Source organism: Carlito syrichta, unplaced genomic scaffold (genome assembly GCF_000164805.1).
Source record: "Carlito syrichta isolate Samal-C Ts95f unplaced genomic scaffold, Tarsius_syrichta-2.0.1 Scaffold314111, whole genome shotgun sequence".
NCBI classification, from domain to species: domain Eukaryota; kingdom Metazoa; phylum Chordata; class Mammalia; order Primates; family Tarsiidae; genus Carlito; species Carlito syrichta.
In genome coordinates this window covers 564,706-587,192 of record NW_007258207.1, presented here as the reverse complement: position 1 = coordinate 587,192, position 22,487 = coordinate 564,706, and the positions used below count along the sequence as shown (strand labels likewise).

The 22,487-nt window shown below is 40.9% G+C and overlaps 1 protein-coding gene across 1 annotated transcript in view; it reads left to right on the top strand.

The window, feature by feature from the left end:
* The window catches only part of FMNL2 (formin like 2), a 144,578-nt gene extending 126,153 nt beyond the window's left edge, over positions 1 to 18,425 (top strand). The window contains 9 exon segments of the mRNA XM_021719068.1: positions 18 to 252; positions 1,363 to 1,431; positions 1,538 to 1,618; positions 4,299 to 4,428; positions 7,071 to 7,234; positions 8,008 to 8,109; positions 9,277 to 9,375; positions 10,061 to 10,184; positions 16,401 to 18,425. Of these exon segments, the coding sequence (XP_021574743.1) occupies positions 18 to 252; positions 1,363 to 1,431; positions 1,538 to 1,618; positions 4,299 to 4,428; positions 7,071 to 7,234; positions 8,008 to 8,109; positions 9,277 to 9,375; positions 10,061 to 10,184; positions 16,401 to 16,510 (1,114 nt within the window). The 3' untranslated portion in view covers positions 16,511 to 18,425.
* The last annotated feature ends 4,062 nt before the right edge of the window (positions 18,426 to 22,487 follow it).

The following is a 22,487-nucleotide window of genomic DNA, read 5'->3' as shown; positions in this document are numbered from 1 at the left end:
TTCACATCTGTCTTCAGATTTGACTTGAAGACATTGCCTGTAGACTTTGTAGAATGCTTGATGCGGTTCTTGCCAACTGAGAATGAGGTGAAAGTGCTTCGGCTCTATGAGCGGGAAAGGAAGCCTCTGGAGAATCTGTCAGATGAAGATCGGTTCATGATGCAGTTCAGTAAAATTGAGAGGCTCATGCAGAAGATGACCATCATGGCCTTCATTGGGAACTTTGCTGAAAGCATTCAGATGCTGACTCCTGTGAGTAGACTGACTCTGGCAGGGGAAGAGTCCAAAGAGACAGGGAATCTTTTTTTGTTTTTTTCAAGTTTCTTCCAGAATTGCACTCAGTGTGATGGACTCGAAGACTTCTTCCCAGAACTTTCTAGAATGCATTTTTATTTTAGCCATCTTTTCCACATTACATATGTGAAATAAATGTGAAAAATGGTGAATTTCCATATTCCATTTTGCTATTCTCCCATGAGAATGCTGTTTTCTGTATCTATAGATGTCCTCTGGATTTCAAAAGGCTTCAGTATGGAGGACAAGGAAAACCATTTTCTCAAACATAGATCCTTCCTGAAGATACTGAGAATGTGACTTTAATTTCTAAAAGTGATCCTATATCTTTAGTGGACAGACTTATATGTGTTTTTTGGGGGGAAACATTAAGTTCACCATAAGAGTTGTCTCTCTTGGAAGTTTGTTACAGTAGACTGTAGTGCCTTAGACATAGCCAACCATCTCTCATTCCCTTGTGTTAATCTGGTAAAGACTTGCGGATATCATAAACTTCAGTTCTTTCCAATTCTGTTTCTAAATAAAGTTTGTTAGTTACTGATTATAGTAGTCAGTTCTTTCCCAATTCTGTTTCTAAATAAATTTTTGTTTGTTACTGATTATAGTAGTATGTCTGTTCAAAATATGTTCTGGGAACCTTTTGGAGGGTGCCATATCCCTTTGCTTTTTTAAAAAAAATTCTTGACAGCTCCATTGATTTAAAAATACACATTTTATGACATGATTAGAGGTAGTGGACAAGGAATTGAGTTCTGCCAGAAGAAGCTGTTGACTCAACTCTGAGTCCTATTGGTTCTAGGTTGGTTACAGATTTTGTGATTAGCAAGTTCCTGTGTTACTTGTTATTGTGAATAGTTTTAGAAAAGACTTTGCATGTAAATGATATGGCTACCTAAGACCTAGTAGGACAACTAAACTTGTTAAGCCTAGGAAAGTAGAATCTCATCATTAAGATTTTATACTCTATTTGTAGATCTGTTTTCTTTTGTGTTTATTTTTAATTTCCAATTAGTTTTCCATTTTAACATGTCTTTTTTCCCCCTTTTCCTTTCTTTGATTGGAATCTAGCAACTACATGCGATTATAGCAGCATCTGTCTCTATAAAGTCGTCCCAAAAACTCAAGAAAATTCTGGAGGCAAGTGAAGTTTTCCTTGTGTACATGTACGAAGAGCTGACTTGTCAGCTACATTCCTGTGCCTGGAGTGCTGCACTGATGGGTTTCTCCTCTCTCTCTTCTGCAGATCATCTTGGCCCTTGGAAATTACATGAATAGCAGTAAAAGAGGAGCAGTTTATGGATTTAAGCTTCAGAGTTTAGATCTGGTGAGTGGACTAAAAGAAATATGAGAGCTATGTAAAGGACCAACAGCTGGCAGAGATTAAGTCCAGGAGCTGGGGAGTTTGATCTTGGATGTGGGGGTGGGATATTTTATGGAGATTCTCTGCTAATGGGAGGATCAGTTGGTACAAATCTTCTGGAACACCATTTGGCAGTAAGCTCTTAGAACCTATAAATACTCATACCCTTTGACCCAGTATTTCCATTTCTAGGAATCTTTTCTCAAGTGCCTGAATTTTGAACATTGTGTTTTATTTACATTTGCAAATAATTAGCAACAATCGAAAAGTCCAACATTGTGGGAGATGATTAAATAAATGTTCTGTAACAACAGTTAATACAGTGAGTTTTTTCCAACTGTTTAAAAATACTTATGAAGAATGTCCAAATAAATGAGAGTTTTTGTGTTTAGAAAAGAAAGGGTATCAATTGCATGTACAGTTTAGCTTCAATTAAGTAAAATATGTGGGGGGAAAGGCTGAATGGAAATAGGTTAAAATTTTAACAGAGGTCAGATAGAATTAGGAATTTTTTTTTCTTTTGAGTCAGATCTCACTGTCGGCCCAGGTTGGAATGCAGTGGCATGATCATCGCTCACTGCAATCTTGACCTTCTGGTTTCAGGCCATCCTTCTACCCTAGCCTCCCAAGTAGCGGGGACTACAGGTATGCACCACCACACCTGGCTAATTTTTAAATTTTTTTGTAGAGACAAGGTCTTGCTATGTTGCCCAGACTGATTTCAAACTCCTGGGCTCAAGCACTCTTACCGCCTCGGCTTCTTAAAGTGCTGGGATTATAGGAATGAGCCACTACATCCAGTTGGAATTAGAAAATTTTTCAAATTCATTTTTGTAAATGCTTTTCCGTATTTTATTTTATTTTTATTTTTTAGAAATAGGGTCTCACTCTGTAACCCAGTCCGGAGTGCAGTGGCACAATGATAGCTCACTGTAGCCTCTAACGCCTGGGCTCAAGCTATCCTTCTGCTTCAGCCTCCCTAGTAGCTAGGGCTACAGGCATGCACCACCATGCTTGGCTATTTTTTTTAACTTTTTTGTACCCACGTGGTTTTGTTTTGTTGCCTAGGCTGGTCCTACCTCGGCCTCCCAAAATGCTGGGATTACTGGCATGAGTCACTACATCTGGCCTCTTTTCTGTATTTTCGTAAATTTTTTTTCCTTTTTTGTATGTGTTTGTGTGTGTCGGGATCTCACTCTATCACCTAGGCTGGAGTATAGTAGCAAACTCATGGCCACTACAACCTTGACTTGCTAGGCTCAGGTGACCCTTCCACCTCAGCCTTCCAAGTAGCTGACACCACAGGTTCGTGCCATCATGCACAGCTAATTTTTAAAAAATTTATTGTAGAAACAAGGTCTCACCAAGTTGCCCAGGCTGGTCTTGAACTCCTGGGCTTAGGCAATCCTCTCACCTCTGCCACTCAAAGTGAGTTTACAGGCGTGAGCCACTGCACCTGGCCTAAATTTTTTTTCTTGCATGGGAAAAAGATGCTCTTCTTTTCAGTCACTTGACTTACAGGGACAAGACTAGACACGGTCCTCTGTGGATCCCTCTCCAGGCTGTGCAGTCCTCATGTGATTGCCAGGTGGGAAGTTTGGGCAGTAGGTTGAGTCCCCAGGCTGGGGTGATGTGGTTATGTGATAGGGAGTGTCCAGTCAGTCACAGTGGGTCCTGGTCAGTAAAGTATATCTGCTTTGTGTCACCTGAGGCTACAGCGTGAGGAAGGAGCAGTGTTAAGTGTACAAACCACCATGCAGGAGTCCTGTTGTGGAGAAGGTAGGCATACACCCACAGGCTTTGCTTTCCATTTCTACCCTGCCCCTTCACTTGGATGAGCACAAAAACAGGAATTTTCCTGTTTTTAAGCCAGGGGAGGTGGGATGGCAGATGCAGGACTGGGAGTGTGGAGAGTTCATGTAAGTACAGTAGTCAGACACCCTTGATCCATGGGGAATATGATCCAAGACCCCCAGTGGATGCCTGAAACCTCAGATAGTGCCAAACCCTAAATATACTGTTTTTTCCTGCACATGCATGCCTGTGTATAGGTTAATTTGTAAATTAGGCAGAGTGAGAGATGAACAACAATACTAATAATAAAATAGAATAACTAAGTAAAATAAGGGTTACTTTAATACACGCACTGTGGTGGGCAACAGTTGCTCTGATAACCCAGGTGACTGCTAAGTGAAAGACAGGTGGGTAGCATCTTTAGTGTGGATTTGCTGGACAAAGGGAAGATTCATGACCTGGGTGGGATGGCATGGGACAGGCTACGCAGAGTGGTGTGTAATTGAAAACTTACATTTTCCATTTAATATTCTTGGACTGCGGTTGACCTTGGGTAACTGAAACCGTGGAACGTGAGACCGTGGATAAGGAGGAGAAAAGATGTGAACCATACTTAGGTGCTTAGGGTCTTCCCTCAAGTTTAGCATGTCTGTGGCTAGAAAGTCCTCAAGCCAATTAAGCATCAATGGACAGGGTCACTGAAGAACAAAAGAACACATTGAATCTTGAATCTTCTCTGGGAATGTTGTTTGTCAACTTGTTACACTGGGTGGGGAAATCAGCATCTGGCAAGTAGCTCTCCTGTCACCCTTCGCTCTTGCACCTAACACATGTTCTCTTTTGTTTTCAGCTCTTAGACACAAAGTCCACAGACCGAAAGCAAACGCTGTTGCACTACATTTCAAATGTTGTCAAAGAAAAATATCACCAAGTGTCCCTGTTTTATAATGAGCTTCATTATGTGGAAAAAGCTGCCGCAGGTACTTGATTTCAGCTGTTGATAATACTCTCTGGTATTTAGTGGTTTAATCATGTGGGAGTCATTCCCTGCTTAAGCAAACACTCTTCAGAACCCATTTAAGAAGCCATTGCTAAGAAGTCAGAAACTCTGGGCTGGAATACATTGAGTGTGGTGTGGCCAACTCCTGAGGGCAGGCGTGAACGTGGGCATCAAAGTGGTCTCTCGGTGTCTTCTCTGTGAAGATCAGGTCTTCTAAGCTAGTGTGCTTTCCCTCTTCCATTCACTGTGCTCTTAATTATATTGCTCTTATATGAAATAGGATGAGAATTTGAGAATCACACCCCCCCCCAACAAACTCTTCTAATTTGATTTTATGTCATTCTCCTTGCTCAGGTATCGTAGTTTAAACTTGTTGCCTTTGCCTGAACTCTAAAGTATCAGTGTTTCTTGGTGCTACTTTGCTATGACAATTATGCATTTTCTCATTTAAATAATCAATGACTCTAAGATAGGTGGATTGTACCCGAAGTAATAGTATTCCCATGTTGTTATAGGTAAGAAGATTGAAAAGGTTAGAGGTGAAATGTCTTGCCCAAGATTAGATGAGTAAAAATTGGTAAACAGGATAGGACCCAGGTCTTCTTCCTTCTCATGCAGTATGTCATACAGTGTACCATGTCCTCTCAAAAGAATATTAGGTCAGAAGAAGGAACGATACGCAGATTAACCTTGGAGCTAGTTACAGGCTGTGATTCTTAAAGTGTGATCTTGAACTCTAAGCAGCCGGTGTTTATTATAAATTCAGATTCCTGAGGCCTACCCCAGACTTACAGAATTTTTGAGGGCAAGGTCTTCTGACTTCCTTAAGCCAGGGTAAGAGGCTGCTGCTTCTTCCTTCTTACTAAAGAGCACTCTGCACTACCTTCTCGTATGTGATTTCTCATATTTCATCATAACAATTTGCATGTCCATGGGAACCTATGTGCTCCTTAAGGGTATAATCAGGTTTTATTTATCCTTATAATTCCCTCGGCCCCTGGTAGATTGGGTGGTGGGAATAAATGAATGAGTGAATGAATGAATGAATGAGATGATACACTGTTACTGGGATAAATGCTGCTGAAGCCCTAGTAGAGCCTGAGTGGCAGACAGAAATGATTTTCATGACTGCAAAGAATTGTGCGATGCAGGCTGGATAGACATTACATCTGGGGCTTATGTAGGCTGCCAGCAGAATTTCTCTTCTGGTGGAGTGGTGTTCCTCCTTTCAAGTTTCGCTTCGCGTCTATTGGAGGTTCTTGACCATCATGATTCTAACCAAGAAAAAAGTTAAAAAACAAATTATTACTTTACTAATTAGTACTAACACATTTTGTTTGGCCCAAATGGGATTCCCAAAAAGTGATTTTTTGAAAAAAATCAGTGGGAAAGTGGGAAACTGGGGTGCTCCCTGTCTGTTCTTTCTGTTTGCTTTCTGATATTCATGTTGGCCAGCACCGATTCTTTATACTTTTTTTTTTTTGAGTTGGAGTCTCACTCTGTCGCCCAGACTGGAGTGCAGTGGCCGCTCCCGGCCACCGCAGCCTCGACCAGCTGGGCTCTGGCCATCCTTCTGCCTCAGCCTTCCAAGTAGCTGGAACTACAGGCGTGTACTACCACGCCTGGCTAATTTTTTGATTTATTGCAGAGATGAAGTCTCACCAAGTTGCCCAGGCGGGTCTTGAACCCGCGGGCTCAGACAATCCGCTCACCTCAGTCTCCCAAGGCGCCGGGAATACAGGCTAAGCCACCGAGCCCGGCTATACTTTCAACTCATATATTCACTCACCCCTTCACTTATCCAGTGAACACTTTTGAGTGCCTTCTGTGTACTTGGCACCAACATAAGTATCAAGGAATCAAAGACGAATTAGTGTGAGGCTAGTGGGGAAGACATACTGTGTAGTTTTGTAATTCATCCACATGCAGAGCTGAGTCAGGTAAGGAGGAGCCAGAGCTGGAGCCTGACCTCTTGGGGTCAGGAGGCTCCAAGAATGTGCCTGCTCTGGAAGGTGGCCGCACTGCAAATGGAGAGGTTCTTGCTTAACCTTTCCGCAGCAGGAAAGTTGCTGAAGAAGCTTTGGGTTCTAGAGGTTAATACAACTTGCAATCAGCAGGCAACATGCTGCCCCCTACTGGAGAGTCACAGAAATGCAAAAGAGATAAAAGCTTTAGAAGATGAAGAATCTTGGGCCTGTCACAGATGACCTCTGTGCCTGCAAGCCAACCAATAGGCTATTTCTGTAGGAAAAATTGAATAGTTGTGTACAAGCACAAGATTAAGAGTCCACAGTCATTACTCAAGCGTGCCTACTATCTACTAGCTGTGTGACCAAGGACAGGCCACATAACCTCTTTATGCTGCTTTCCCTACATGGGCAAAAGGGGCTAGTGGTGCAAACAAATTAATGCACACACAAATTTTAATGTAGTGCTTGATAATGAACACTTTGTAAGTTATTCGTATTAAAAGATCTCTGTGCTGAAACCTGGAGACTAAATCGAGGACTCTTGAGGAAGCCTGTGAACCTACTGAGAGCTTGACCCAACTGCCAGACTTATATGCTGTGGTCTTGACTTTCCCAGTTAAGGTTCACTGAGACATTGCCTTCTCTATTTCAGTCTCCCTTGAGAATGTTTTACTGGATGTCAAGGAGCTCCAGAGGGGCATGGACTTGACCAAGAGGGAGTACACCATGCACGACCACAACACGCTGCTGAAGGAGTTCATTCTTAACAACGAGGGGAAGCTGAAGAAACTGCAGGATGATGCCAAGATTGCACAGGCAAGTACCAGTGCCCTTCGACACCATGGAGAAGAGACTGGCTCCCTTAAAGCCACCTGGAGCACAGACCCTGAGTTGGGGGAGAAGTGCTCCATTTCCTTCTGTCTGTGAGGATAGATTGCTTATGCAGCTCATAACCACAGAAGGATCACTCCAAATATTGTCCTTGGAAGTGCCCTTGTCCTGCCCGTTGTCTTTTTCTAATCTGCAATCTTGCCCCTCCCCATCCCCTTCCACTCTTGTATTCCCTCCATTATGTGTCCTATATTCCTTTCAGCCGGCATGTGTCAGGCCTGTGCCCAGCAAAGCAGTGTTCTTGGCCTCAAAATCTTATACTATGCCAGGGGTCACTGATATATCAAAGAATTCGAGCAGATACTGAGCATCCCTACATGGGGATGTAAGAAACACTGAAGAAAGGGATTGGGATTTGGAGTCAGAGTGACTTCTAAGATCCCTTTTTACTCTGCTGGCTTTAAAGGGTTCTTCCATGGCCTTAAGAAACACATGAAAGACAGGGTTTCTCATTGTGTGTGGGTGTGAGTGTGTGGAAGTGGCAGCAGCCTGGAGGTGAGTTCCTGTGTCCCACCGTTGCCCTCCTCTGGTTGCCTCTGATGAAGCCTTGAGGAGAGGAGACATGGAGGCTACAAAGACAGGAAACTGTGGGAGCCCGGCTCATGGCTGCTGCTTTGCTTCAGTCCCCCCACCCCCATGGAACATCGAGTTTAAATGCTGGAACTAATGAAATTCAAGAGAAATTTGCTTCGTTACAGGATGCCTTTGATGATGTTGTGAAGTATTTCGGAGAAAACCCCAAGACGACACCACCCTCTGTCTTCTTTCCTGTATTTGTCCGGTTTGTGAAAGCATATAAGGTAAACAGGAGAGTATACTTTAGAGTCCTCCTGGTAACTGTTTCCCAAGCAAGTGCCCTCCTTGAGATGTGTCTGAGTCTCAGCTGCTCTGGAGAAGCCTTCCAGTTCCTTGGGTGGCAGATCCGGGTGGTCTGAATGAGATAGCAGTCTCTGGTCCTGTAGAGGCTGAGGGCTCTGGGGCCTTCAGGCCATGATGATCCCTTTCTCCACCAAGCCCATTCTGGGCCTCAGCCAGAAAACAGAGACTCTTGGCTGCCCTCTTTGAGATGCTCTTTGCTGCCTTGTTGACTATTCACCCAGGCAGACAAGGCGAAGGGCTTAGAAAATCCAGGCCTCCTGTGGAATTACTTAACAGGTAGAAGTGAACCATGGCCTGTGACAAAAGTGCTTGCTGCAGCTGAAGTCAGGGAGAGCCTGTGTGTGTTAGTCCTAGCTCAGACTTGAAGACCTTAGACCAACATTTCTTTAGTGAGGACTGGAGGATGGTGCTAATAAGGATGAGCTCTGTTTCTTTATCTGGATTAATAAGTGGCCCTTCCTTTAAACAGGAGGCACTCTTGGACATAATACAGGGCCATGGTCTTGAAAAAGCTCTTGTATGACCCAGAGGCATGTGTCAAAAGGCTTTGTCCTTTGAGAAATGATGGCGAGGAGAGCGTTAGAAGCAGTTAGCCCACCTAGGAAACACCACAATCTATATTATCTAGGCTTGTCTATGGACAGCATCAATAACATTGGTGAAGGAAGGAGGAGTACTTATTGTGGCAGGAAGGAGGGATGTAGATCCTGCTCTCGGAGAAGCTCTATAGGTAGGTAGGCAGATTCTGGAAGGTAAACAAACTCACATGAAAATCACTGGGCACAGCTACCAAAATGGTAGGTCCCCACCATAAGTAGGACTGAGACCAAGAGGCAGTTCAAGCAGGGAGAAGATCATAGGGAAGGACTTGTGGATGAACTGAATCTCAACTCTCAGCTTCTGAAGAAATGTGTCAGATGGACAGTGAAACCCAGAATCAGAACTGTACACAGGCATAAATTGTAGATCTCAACTTTCCATTTATTCTATTTCCCAACTCCCTAAGGATGCTCCAGGAATGACTTTAACATTCGTGACTGCTGTCAATTCCATTGACGTGGTCCTTTTGGTTCTTTTGATTTACCCAGCAAGCAGAAGAGGAAAATGAGTTGAGGAAAAAGCAGGAACAAGCTCTTATGGAAAAGCTGCTGGAGCAAGAAGCTCTGATGGAGCAGCAGGATCCAAAGGTAAGAAATGCAAGGCTCAAGAGTGGGGCCTTATGAGAAGAGACCTCGATGGCTCCTCTGAGCAAGCTGTAGAGAGGGGCAGCAAGCCAGACATGCTCAGGATCCGTACACTTCCTTCTGGGGCCTAGAAACTTGGTAGATGGAGCTCTGTTCACTTGTTCAGTGACCACTGGATTGAAGCTAAAAGCATGCTTGTGTAGCATTTCCAAGTCCATAGAAATCTGGAACTTTGTTGAGTATACAGAGAGGCCATACCAGATGACCTGAGAAGGCCAGAGAAGGCCTTGTGTGGGTGCCCGCTGGTGCTGGCCTTGACTGTGGGAGGGAACGTTTCATGGTTATGGAGGGTGATGTCATAGGTAAGGAGCAAAAAGCTGGCAGGCCAAGGATTTCTTCATCATGATCCTTTGCACCAAAGTTCAGCCTGTGTCTGTTCCCAGCTGCCTCTTGTTGTTGTAGGATCCAGCCTTCCCATTGCTGCCAGGTAGAGTTCTTCAGTGAAAGTTTCTGACTTTTTCTTCCCAGAAGCTTCCTGAGTTTTTCTGTGTTTGAGCAAAATATCAGGATGGTGCTGTGTGTTTTTTTCGCTGAGGCTGCTTATCACATAATGCTCAGACATTTTTGGATTTTCACAAACTCCCAATGGGTGCTGGTCCCACTAATCCCTGCCCTTCTTTCTTTTTAGTCTCCTTCCCATAAATCAAAGAGGCAGCAGCAAGAGTTAATTGCAGAATTAAGAAGACGACAAGTTAAAGATAACAGACATGTATATGAGGGAAAAGATGGCGCCATTGAAGATATTATCACAGGTAAAGGGTATTTCCTCACTGTGACCCATGGGGATCTCACTGGCCTCACCTAGACTGCGCTGCATGTAGATTTTGCAGCTACTTTTATCCAGGGTTGGCAAGTATTTTAATTGACTTTATTCAGACCCAGAATTCTGCAGAAACTCCACACTCGGGTTTGAAGTATATTTGTAGTTGCATGTATACTGCCCCAACAATCTCTCTAAAAAATCTTTCCCACTTCCCCAAATCATTGGAACCCTGTAGGTTTCCACAGAGCCTCCCTCACCTAATGGTTTTCCATTTGTCATCACACTCTGTTTTCCTCCTGACGGCCACCCTAACCACCTGCCTGATAATACCTACTGTGGACAAGACCCACTCAGCTCTGTACTAACTACAGTCCATGCATGCTCTTTAAAAGCCTCTTTACTCATTCAGAGTAACTGAAGTCAATAGGTACTTTAATTGAATGAGCCAATAGGCTTCTAGCCCAGGGTTGGGGACTGTCGGTTGTTCTATCAGCTATGAATCATGCCTTAACCCAGCTTGGTTCTTGCCTGACTAAATTCTAACGTGATGCCTTCTCCTCAGACCAGTTCCCCCAGATTTATATACTTCCTCTTACAGATCAGAACAATAACTTGGGCCACAATGGCAGCAAGTTATTTTTCTTTCATGTCTGTTACACATGAATGTTGTTTATCAGCTTCCAGATCCTTAAAGCTTTGTATTATGGGATGGTCCCAGAGTATACAAAACTATATTCCATGTACCCCTTCCCTGTTTCAACAATTATCAGCTAATTGCCAGTCTTGTTACATATATGTTCTACCCAACCCCCATACCCAACCCTTGGGATTATTTTGAAGCACATCCAAGATACATAATTTCATTTGGAAATATTTAAGTATGTATCTTCAAAAGATAAGGACACCTTAAAAAACAAACGCATGTCCATAGTGCCATTATCACACCTTCCCCAAACTAACAATTCCTTAGTATCAAGTATCTAGTCATTTTTCACATTTCTCCAATTATCCTAATTTTTAGAAAACATAATTCCTAAACTTTTGACCCCTAATTTCTTGGTATAGCTTAGTCAGTGTTGTCAGTTGGGATCTCAAATTGCCAAAACCACCAATTTTTCTTAACAGCTCAGATCCAGGGAAATTAAATAGATTAGGTAATTACACAGATAGATAGATTAGATTAAAAAGAAAGTCAATAAAGAATCCCAGCCGGGCTCGGTGGCTCAGCCTGTAATCCCGCGCCTTTGGGAGGCTGAGGTGAGTGGATTGCCTGAGCCCGCGGGTTCAAGACCCGCCTGGGCAGCGAGACCTCATCTCTACAATAAATCAAAAAATCAGCTGGGCGTGGTAGCGCATGCCTGTAATTCCTGCTATTTGGAAGGCTGAGGCGGAAGGATCGCCGGATCCCAGCGGGTTGAGGCTGCGGTGGCTGGGAGCGGCCACTGCACTCCAGTCTGGGCGACAGAGTGAGACTCCAACTCAAAAAAAATAAAATAAAATAAAAAGAATCCCTTGCCAGATTAAAGTGGTGTAAACCCTGAATAAGTGACTGATGACAACACAGTTCCCTACATATGGTAGGTGCATTCATATCCTGCATACAAGTGCCTGTTGGTATCTCAGTCCATACCAGGTGGTGGCTTGCAGATGGTCCCCAGATAGAGCCCTCATTGTTTAGCACCTCTCCTTGCCTCATTCACACTAGGGGAGAAACCACGCTCAGAGCGAGGCAAGGAATAGTTCTTCTCCCTAGGTAAGCACATTTTGGGCTCAGTGCCACAAAATTCACTTTTAGGCAGAGAAGCCTCCAGCCTTGTACATCAAGAACTTAGGGTTCCTTTTGCATTAGTGTACTCCATCCCAATGACACCTGGCTTTATGAAATGAATGGAATGTACATTTTCTATTTGCCTGATCTAAGTCATTAATCTACCAAAGGGTGTGAATGAATATCTGCGTATAGGGTAGTTTTTATCCTCCTTAGAATATTTTTCTATTTTCTGCCCCACCTCCAAGCCCCAGATGAACTCTTGTAGACTTTTATGAACCTACTTGAGTGTATATTGCTTCCCCCTTTCCTGCCCACCTCCACTACCCCCTTCCCAGGTATGATTAACAAAGCACTAACCATGTACTAATGCAGTAGATCTCAGCTTTTCACTCTCTTCTGTTTGTGTTGTCTGACTGTCATTTTCGATGCAGTGCTGAAGACTGTGCCCTTCACTGCTCGCACCGCCAAGCGTGGCTCTCGGTTTTTCTGCGAACCTGTTCTCACTGAGGAATACCATTACTAAACTATTACTCTTTCTCATCTGATGCTCTTAAAAGGTCGCTACAGGTTTTTTGCCCTCTTATGTCCCCTGTGTGTGTCTGTCAGGGCCAACCAACATGCTAGCGTGGGACTGCCATCTCCATTATGTTCCATTTTGTGTTGTCCTCATGTTGCATGGTTTTGCATTTCAGTCATTACTGCTCACTCATTGCCACTTCCAGTACATAAATTTATCTAAATGACTGTGATGGTCTGGGTGTACACGACAGTTGAATTAATATAACTGCTTGAGGAACTTCCAGAAAAATAGTAAATAGAGCACTTCTTTGAGATTCAGGATTGGAACTAAGTAGATTATAAGATTTTGGGACTAGTATCTTTGAGCACAGAAGATAGCCATTAACAATTCACTACTGTACTTACACATATTATTAACTTCAGTCTCTTTTGTACCCAGTTAACATGCTTTATAGTAAAGTTACACACCATAAGAACATGTCAGGAATGTAAAGTGCTGTGAAGTGGTAAAATAATTTGCAGAAGGAACTGTGAACTATGCACAGCTGTAAATTGGGCCTTAACTGTCGTTTACAATCCAAAAGGTGATAGAACTCATGATATGAGCTTAGGACAGGAAGCCCTTTTGACCTAGCCTATGTATGCAGATGTAGGCAGTTCACAGCCTCACAACAACTCACCCTGGGCAGGTCCCTTCTATTTCTTCTGAGTGTCATGTCCAAGTTCAGCAACCAGCAATCCCATGTTGGAGTAAAGCTGTGAGCAGGAAGTGAATACAAAAATTTATTTCATTCATGCCTCCTCACTGTAGCTCTGTTCCATGTCAAACCCAGAGTATTTCTTCTGGGATGAGACCATATCTGGACCTGCTTTTAAAGTCAGGACGGTGGCACCAGAAATACTAATAGCAGATACCTACCATTAGAAAATGCCATTGTTCTTAGAATTGGGGGGAAAAAATCTAATTTTTCCAAGAAGTAACTTCCTACACTTAGTTCTTAATGCCTAATAAGGAACAAACTTCTGTCCAGTGCCTAGTTGATTAGAAAAGAGACCAAGGAAGCACAAACTCTTAATTGGAACTAGCTGTTGACTCACCCTTTATGAGATTGACATGGAACTGGGTGTATTTATCTTGTAGTTATCTATTCTATAAATTGCACTTGTTGTGTATGTTGCTCTGTCTCTGAAGATATCAAAGGAAATTGTTGTTGCCTGCTCTGTAGTGTACTTACCAACCAGTGCTTATTAACAGGCTAAAAACTGTCATCTGCTTGGCTGGTGTTTGCTGTCAGTTTTGCTGGACTGTCTATCTTTCTGGAGCCAATCTTCAAAGCAGCTTGGAACTGGGTGGTCAGAGAGCTGGGTGGGAAGATGCACTCATCCTTCCCTTGTTTTCTCTAACATTTCTTGTAGTAATGGCTTCCCACTCTCTTCCTCTGTTGGCTAACAAGCCCGGGAATGTTAAGCACTAAGTTGAGTTGCTTTCCATCTTCGTCCCATTTTTACTTAACCATCATTTTGTGTTTTTGTTTTTTTTCTGTTTAGCCTTAAAGAAGAATAATATCACTAAATTTCCAAATGTTCACTCGAGGGTAAGGATTTCTTCTAGCACACCGGTGGTGGAGGATACACAGAGCTGGCAAGCATCACTTTTTACTTAGCTTCCTCCTCTCTCTGTATGCAGATCAATGGTTTCAATCTGTGGTTGAGGGTAATACTGGTGAGACTCTGATCGGGGAGAAGTCTTTGTACCTCACAATCCAATGATGTAAGGCTTGAGCCTCTCTCTGTTGGACTCTTTCTCAACCTGCTTCTAAGTTCTCAAGAGTGATGCCTTGGACAAGGGTATTCGCTGATGATTGTATTTGCTTTGAGTGCTAAGCTGTCCTTTCCTTGCCCCCTTTTTGGCCTTTGAGTTATCCAGCTAACTGCATTTTGATCTGAGAGACTGAAAGCAGGTCCTGGCCAGGGAACATGAACTACAGCTTTTGAAGGGTTAAGATCTTTAGAACAAATTGCTCAGAGGACTGAAGAACCACAGAGCTGCAGATTCTTAGCCAATAGTGTCATTCTGGCCTTCCATTACCAGTTTGGGCTAGGAAGCAGGGGCTTGAGAGCATTAGAGCATGCAAAACTATTCTTTACTTGAATTTAGGAGTAGGGCAGAGTCACACATTCCGTTGAGTCAGGAGCCAAGTGGGAACTGTGTTGAACCTGGGAGAGCATAGATCTCAACTCTAATTCGTTTTTTGCCACATAGAAATTTGGGCCCAGTATTTCCAGCTCCTCCAATTTTTCAACAGAAGCCAGAAACACTGGTTTTTATGTTAAGTACCGATATAAATATAAGGAAACTATCGTAAAATATGGGGGTACAGCAGAGCAAACACTGTGGGCCAAGTGTAGCCTACCAGCTCCGCTTTCAATTTGCTGTTTAGTTAAAGGGATTAAAAAAAGATTCAGTCTGGTTTTATTCTTTTATTCATTTTTATTTTCCTTTCTAAAGATAAAATATTTCCTCAAAGTCAACAATACTAAGTTAATAAAAGGGCAATAAAACTAATTAAACAAGGGGGAAAATGCAAAGACTGCTTTATTTTTATTCACTGTGCTCTAAAGGAGGTGCTTACTGGCTAGGCTACCTACTCTCAAGAAAGCATGCCTTCATTCTAGAAATGCTTATGTAAAATTCCTCAGTTCATCCTACTTCATCCCAATATAGCAGTGCCTATTTTAACTGGTATGCAGCAACTGATTCATTCAGCAAGGATTAAAAAAAAATTTTTTTAACACCAGGCATTCTACTGTGCACCAGCAACACAAAACGGAAAGTGCAGGAGGACCCATACAGTTTCACCTTACTGATGAGATAAATACTGGGTAGTACAACTGAACTCAGTGGTACACACCAGTTGTGCTAGCTACTCAAGAGGCTGAGGCAGATGGCTTTAGGCCAGCCTGGGCAACACAGTGAGACCCCCATCTCTTTAAAAATAAGGGGTGACAGAAAATGATGTTCCAAGAATATTCATTTGGTTTAGACGTAATGGTTGAATGAGCACTGTTTCTAATTCATAAAGTAAAAAACTAATCTCAGCTAGCTTAATGGAATGAAAATAAGAGTCTGTACTTGCAAGCTAAGGCCTTGGGATTCTGTCCTTTTTAAAACGTCAAGGACAAGATAGGACAGGGCAGCCTGCTTTATTAGTTTTGCAGTTTAAAATTCATTGCAATTATTGTTGATGCCCAGGCTTCCAAGAAAAAAAAAAAAAAAAAAAGACAAAAACCAACTAAACCACGGCTGTTTCCAGCTGAAGAAATATATATATTTTGAGTTGGAGTCTCACTCTGTCGCCCAGACTGAGTGCAGTGGCACACTCCCAGCTACCACAGCCTCGACCTGCTGGGCTCCGGCGATCCTTCCGCCTCAGCCTTCCAAGTAGCCAGAACTACAGGTGTGCGCTACCACGCCCGGCTGCTTTTTGATTTATGGTAGAGACAAGGTCTCGCCAAGTTGCCCAGGTGAGTCTCGAACCTGTGGGCTCAGGCAATCCACTTGACTCGGCCTCCCAAAGTACTGGGATTACAGGCTGAGCCACTGAGGCCGGCCCTGAAGAAATATTTTAAGAGAAGACTTCAACTAGACTTTCTCGCCAGTTACAGAAATACTGTATTATATATTTTTCTCTTAAAGTCCCAGAATCCCGCCAGTATTACATCCTATTTTGTTGGGTTGTAAATATTGAAGGCAAACGTTCATGTCTTTGACTCAATACTTTGATGAGTCTTAAGGGCCCATTAGACGACTCTTCTACACAAGCTGCTTTGATTGGCTGCCAGCTGGCCTTTGTCTTGCTTAGACCCATGATACTGAAGATTGCTGTTCTCTCACTGGTACTCTCCTCTTTGCAGATCTTAGAAACCAACCATACAGACGAGCCGATGCGGTGAGGAGAAGTGTCAGGAGGCGCTTTGATGACCAGAACTTGCGTTCTGTTAATGGTGCCGAAATAACAATGTGAACCCGAGACTGGCCTGCATGAATAGAGGGTGTGAATGAAACCGCCCATGTGAACTTTATGTGCTACCATTTAACTACAGCCTTGAACACACCTGAAATATTCTTAAGGGCTCAGACTTTGCAAACAAAAAGGAATTTAAAAATGATGGGCTCTCCTTTCATTCCTTGTTAACAAGTGCCTAAAAATGGAAGTACCTGCTCAGATTAATCAAAGCAATAGGATTTGATTTGGTTAGGTATCTTTTTACACCAGTATGTTATTGTTTTTTAAATTGAAATGTAAATTTCTTATTAAATTTATTACCTGCCACTGTGATGGTCCCATAATGGCCCACCCTGGCTTCCTGATAAGTTGTAAATAACATGGATGCATCTGCCGTGGGCTTCCTTTGCTGAGATGTCTTTTAAGGAATTTTGTTTCAGCCATACCATCAATTTTATTTCTAAGGACTTGCAACATGTAAGAAGGCAAAAGTCACATGATAAACTCCTTCTTTCCATAATCAAGCCCAGCCAAGTACAAACAGGATGCAATTGCAGTGGCACAGAAGTCACTGAATTGACACATCGTACTACTTCTGTGCTAGGGAACAATGTTGTGAGAGCCGTTCACTGGTATGAATGAGAAGATATAATGGCATAAAATGTTGCTTAAGACACAGTACTGTTCTTCAGCTAGAGGCAGCTTTTTGATAATGCAAATATATTAATTAGCACTCAAATTAACATCTCAGTAATCAGAATTAGAATTTGAGGACCATTATAGGCTAATCCTGAGAGCAGAAATTGGTGCCTTGCTAGCCAGGGAGAAGTGTATTAGCTCATCAACAAGCATTCAAGGTTACATCCACTAGTAGTTTTAGGAACCTGGCTTTATTCTTCCTCTGACAATCGCAAGGATTTTCCCCACCTTTGGTAAATTGGAGAAGAAACACATGGCATCGTGTATTAAAGCTAAGTTGTTCTTGCATTTCCCAGATTACTTATGGGGATCTGCAATTAAGTTGCTGAAATATTAACGTTGGTATTAAGCTTAAATATGTAATGGGACTAAATGACCCACTAAGCCACCATTATTTTACTTTGTCTCTGGCAGGGCACTTGATCCATTCCAAAGTCAAAAACTGGACTAAAGCTAAATTTGTACTTTTCATAATATACATTCTGCTTCTGGCTTACCTTCTTGGTACATCAATATATTAATTGTAAAGTTTATTGTATAGTATTTAACCACTGAATTTCTTATTTTGTTGTGCTTATGTGACTCCCTTGGTGAAAGTCCCCTTTCCTTGGATAATGTGTAGTTATATGATCTTTTTAAATGTACAGATATTTTGCTATAAAATTGGTGCAGTTTTTTATGGTTTTTACACTTCTCTTTAATTCTCACTTAAACCTCTGGGTAATATTGTAAATATGTTTAAAAATGCATCAGCCTATGCTATACAATCTGAATGTTATTTTAACTTATAGGTTTTTTTAAATATATATATTTAACTACAAGGACAGTTTAGGGTTCAGTTACCACATTTCACTTTAGTGTACCTATTTACAGAAAAATTACTTTTAAACTGCCACCTGCTGGCACAAATCCATAAATGTGTACTTCTAAAAGAACATGCCAATATTTTGTCTGTCGACTCAACATTCATTCTGATAAAACTAGCAATTTTACCATGGTACATAAGAGTTGGACTTTACAAAACAGCTGATTTCCAAAGCTCAATGCTGATATGCTTATGTTAAAGTAACTATTTATTAATCTACAAATAGACAATAATGTTGACATGTTCTTTTCTTTTTGTCTATTAATGGACCTGCTTCTTAGCAATATTAGAAATGTTTTATAAAAGCAATTCATGTTACTTTTCTGGTCTTTTCATGGCGTATGAGCAAATAAACTATTTACACTACTATTCTGTAATGTGTAGTAATCTTTCAGTGGTACATTTTAGGAGGTTTTAGCAGTATTATGTAGCTTATTGTCCATAAACAGATACATCATTGCTATTTGAACTCAGAATCCAAATATACTTGGTACACTTCAGGAAGAATCCTCCCGTGTGAACTTTTAACCACTTGCTCTATGGAACATAGGAACAAAATGGATTTTCGTACTGATGCATACATCTCCAAAATTCCATTTATAAATGTACTGCTTCCAGAAAAATAGCACTCCTGAAATTCTACCCCCATAAATGTTTTAATTAGGATGTTATACAAATATAGGTAAGTTATGTGTGAACTGCAGAGATAACCCTGCACCTGATAACCATATTTGTTGACAAGGTACACACAAGCAGTATGGTCCCACTGCACTCACATACTGATATTTTTAATAACTCCATGCCACAAAAAAGGTTGTGTGTGACATTTAGTATACTGTTATGGAAAGAAGGGAAATTGTAATTTATCTTAGAAAACCTTTAGAGTGCTTTTTTAAAAGGAGGGTATAAATAATAGTCATGAAGGAATTATTGTTACAATAAATAATTGTCACAACTACACCAGAGTGTACTTTACATTTGTCACACTTGGCTGCTTACAGATTAAAGGAAATAATCTTATTGTTAACACAGTTGAATACAAGAGGGAACCAAGTTGGCAAAATTGACTCACCCAGGGACCCAAATCTAGTTAAGTGAAAAGGCCTGTACAAGCCTGAGGTCTCTGTTCCCAATTCAGTGCACATTCCACTACACCACAGTTATACAAATGTATTTGAAGCTTTTCTTCAAAAGGGAGGAAAAATTAGGCAGTAAGAATCTTGGTTGTTTTATACCAAGACAGTGCTTAATGGTAAAGGTTCTTGAAGGTCTTTAATATTCCACACCACTAATTCAGAATGTTTTCAAACCCAAACTATAGTAATACGTTCAAATGAGACAGATGCTGTTAATAGCATCCTTTTTTTTTTTAAGGCATTTACCAATGACTTGGAATTAAGTACCCTTGTTCCACACTCCCCATCCTCTAACACTTAAAATTCACTACAATGCCTACTGACATCCTGACTCAACTCTGCTTAGCATAGAATGGGACTTGACACCCATCAGTGACTCTGGTTTTGGTTCAACATACTGTTATTTGTAGAATTAGCTAAATTTACACTGGAGGACATGCTTTACAATTCACCTATTAACTTTAATATGTGATAAAACTGAAGTCTTCTCTTAGCCCTAACATACTTGTTCTGTAATGTTTATTTTTTGAGTAGAGGTTTCAACTCTGTTGCCCAGGCTGGAGTGCAGTGGCGTGATCATGGCTCACCAGAGCCTTGGCCTCCCAAGTAGCTGGGGCTACAGGAGCATGCCACCAAACCTTGCTAATTTAAAAAAAAAATTGTTTTGTAGAGAGAAGGTCTCACTATGTTGCCCAGGCTGCTCTTGAACTCCCATGCTCAATCTTCCTGCCTCAGCCTCCCAAAGTGCTGGAATTACAGGCATGAGCTATGACACCTGACCTTGAAGTGTTTATCATCAGAAATGTCTGCAAAGATAAATTTATCAGCACAGTTCGTACAATGGATTGTTTTCCATTTTTTAAAAACTAATATCCCATCCCAGAAAAAATTTAAAGCAACAAACGCATGAAGTGTTGATAACATTTTTGAGTCTAACTTTTTACCAAGAAAAGCAGGAATTACACTGAGATTGTGGGCATTTTGCAACTCTCACAACACCTGCCTGAATGGTGCTTAAAGGGAAAAAATGCCACAAATCCGACTTACTTAGTAAAATATGCCATTTTTTTCTAACAAAGTATATTTATTTACAAAAGGTCTAATTTTATATAACGAAAGGCTTTTTTACATCAGAACAAGATATAAACAGAGGCAAAAATCTGGTAGTTACAAAACACAAAATGTAGAAACCTTGTTCCCCCTATTACTCACCTTTCAGAATAAGTCCTCCTCGGTTCAGTTGTAGAGGCAGGCAAGAAGAACAACACCTACCATAAAAGCTTGCAGGCAGGACTTCCCCCCCCAAATGTTTACAAATAACACATTTAGATACCCTATGGAACAGCAGCCAAGAACAGCATCAAAAAATGGCTTAGTATAAACCTGATCAGTCAGCCACTCACTGTTTCACGGTCTATGATTGAGGGAGGGATGATTAAACTGTTCCTGTAAATATCAACTTTACATCTAGGGTAATTCCATCAACTAATAGTCAATTACTACTCACTAACAGTGACAGGCCTTGAACTAGATCCTATTAATAAGCATCACAAAAGCAGTCTTGACAGTTTTTATATAGTAAGTTTAAAAAGTAAGAAAATCTACTATAGTTAAGAAACTTAGGACAAGCAGACAAACTGATATGGAGGTCTAAGGAGTATGGGTAACTGGAGCAAAATAATGTGACTTTCCACCTCACCTTTAAGTCAGTGCCAATAAACGAAGTGTCTATCAGGCCACCACAATTCACCCCTATTCCAAAGTAGCCCCAAATTATTAGTTTTCAACTTTAAATTATTATGTTCTCTCTAATAAGCTTTTGGAAATTTCTTGAAGTTAAGAAAGTCACTAGGCTTTGTTTAGGTGCACTTCAATTATGACCGTGGCTTTAGTAGTGGGTTAGTATGGTTTATTTCAACAATGCTTTCAAGCCCTTTAATACAGATGATGGGTGCCATGGATGCTGAATGAGTACATATTTCAACTAAAATTTTACATTCATTCAATAAGTGCCGACCATGTGTCACGCACTGTCTCAATCCACAGGGAATGTAACAGCAAATAAAACAGACAAATCCCTGTGACCAAGGAACTTACATAACCACCATTTAAGTTAAAACAATTTGAAAACTGAAGAGCAAAAAAATTATAAGGCTGGTAAGAATGATTAGACTGGGATACGCCATTAACCAGAAGCACAGAATGAGATTATAAGCCAATAACACAGTTCCATGAAAATAACTCATGACATCATTTTGTTTTTCCTTCATGTAAAATGAGTGCAGTTTTACCTAGAGAATATAGAATATAGGATGGTGAAATTAAAATCTATCTAGTATTGAGAGATATATTCCCAAGGGAAAATAAAAAAGTGTCAGATTTAAGAAATATGGAATCGATGTAATCTGCTTCATTTTTAGAAATAGCTTTAAAAGCTAAAGTTCTTTAGTTTTACAATTTACATTTAAATTACATAATATACGTAAATATCCTATAAACTTGCATTCATCATCACTGTTCCCCAGGAGGTATTTCATTAGAAACAGTTCTGTTACATATCATAAAAGCCTTAAAAGAAAAATCTTTATATAAAGGGGCCACCCCTTTCTGGATGCAGAATAAGTGGCTACAGTAGCCAGCACTTAACTGACTGACAGCACTGGGAAAAAAAGAATTTAGGCAAATGCTTCTTAAAGTATATGATCAATTGAATAAAAACTATGGATTATATTGTTTGAAACTGAAAAACTTTCCAGAAAAATGCACTCAGAAAGACTTTCTAGTTTTCAGTTTCTTCACTCTATTAACTATGAACAGACTGCCTCACTCTAAGACAATTCTTTTTCATTTTATCGCTGTATAAAGTGAGGCTCAATTAAGTAAAAGTCAAAAGATGAAACAGCTCTGATTAACCATCAAATTTACTGGGAGGCATATAATGTATTTTTATATGTTGAAAAACATGAATAATTTATATGCTGACACTATTCTGGGTAATGATAATGAAATGCAGGTTACTATGTAGAAAAAATGTGGTGGGATCACTGCTATTATTTAAAAGCATTATATTATTTAAATTCATGTAGGAAGAGCGCATACGTCATAACTGGCTAAATTATCTACTTTTCATACAAATTCAATTTTCTCACAGAAATTATGGGCTGGGAGAAAATAAAATTATCAAGTAATTAAGGTCCTGATTTTGACTAAACATGTAAGTGAATTTGATCCAATAATTCACTAGTATTAATGGCACTGAGAAAATATAAATCTTCAACGTTTTCCTAAAAGTCTG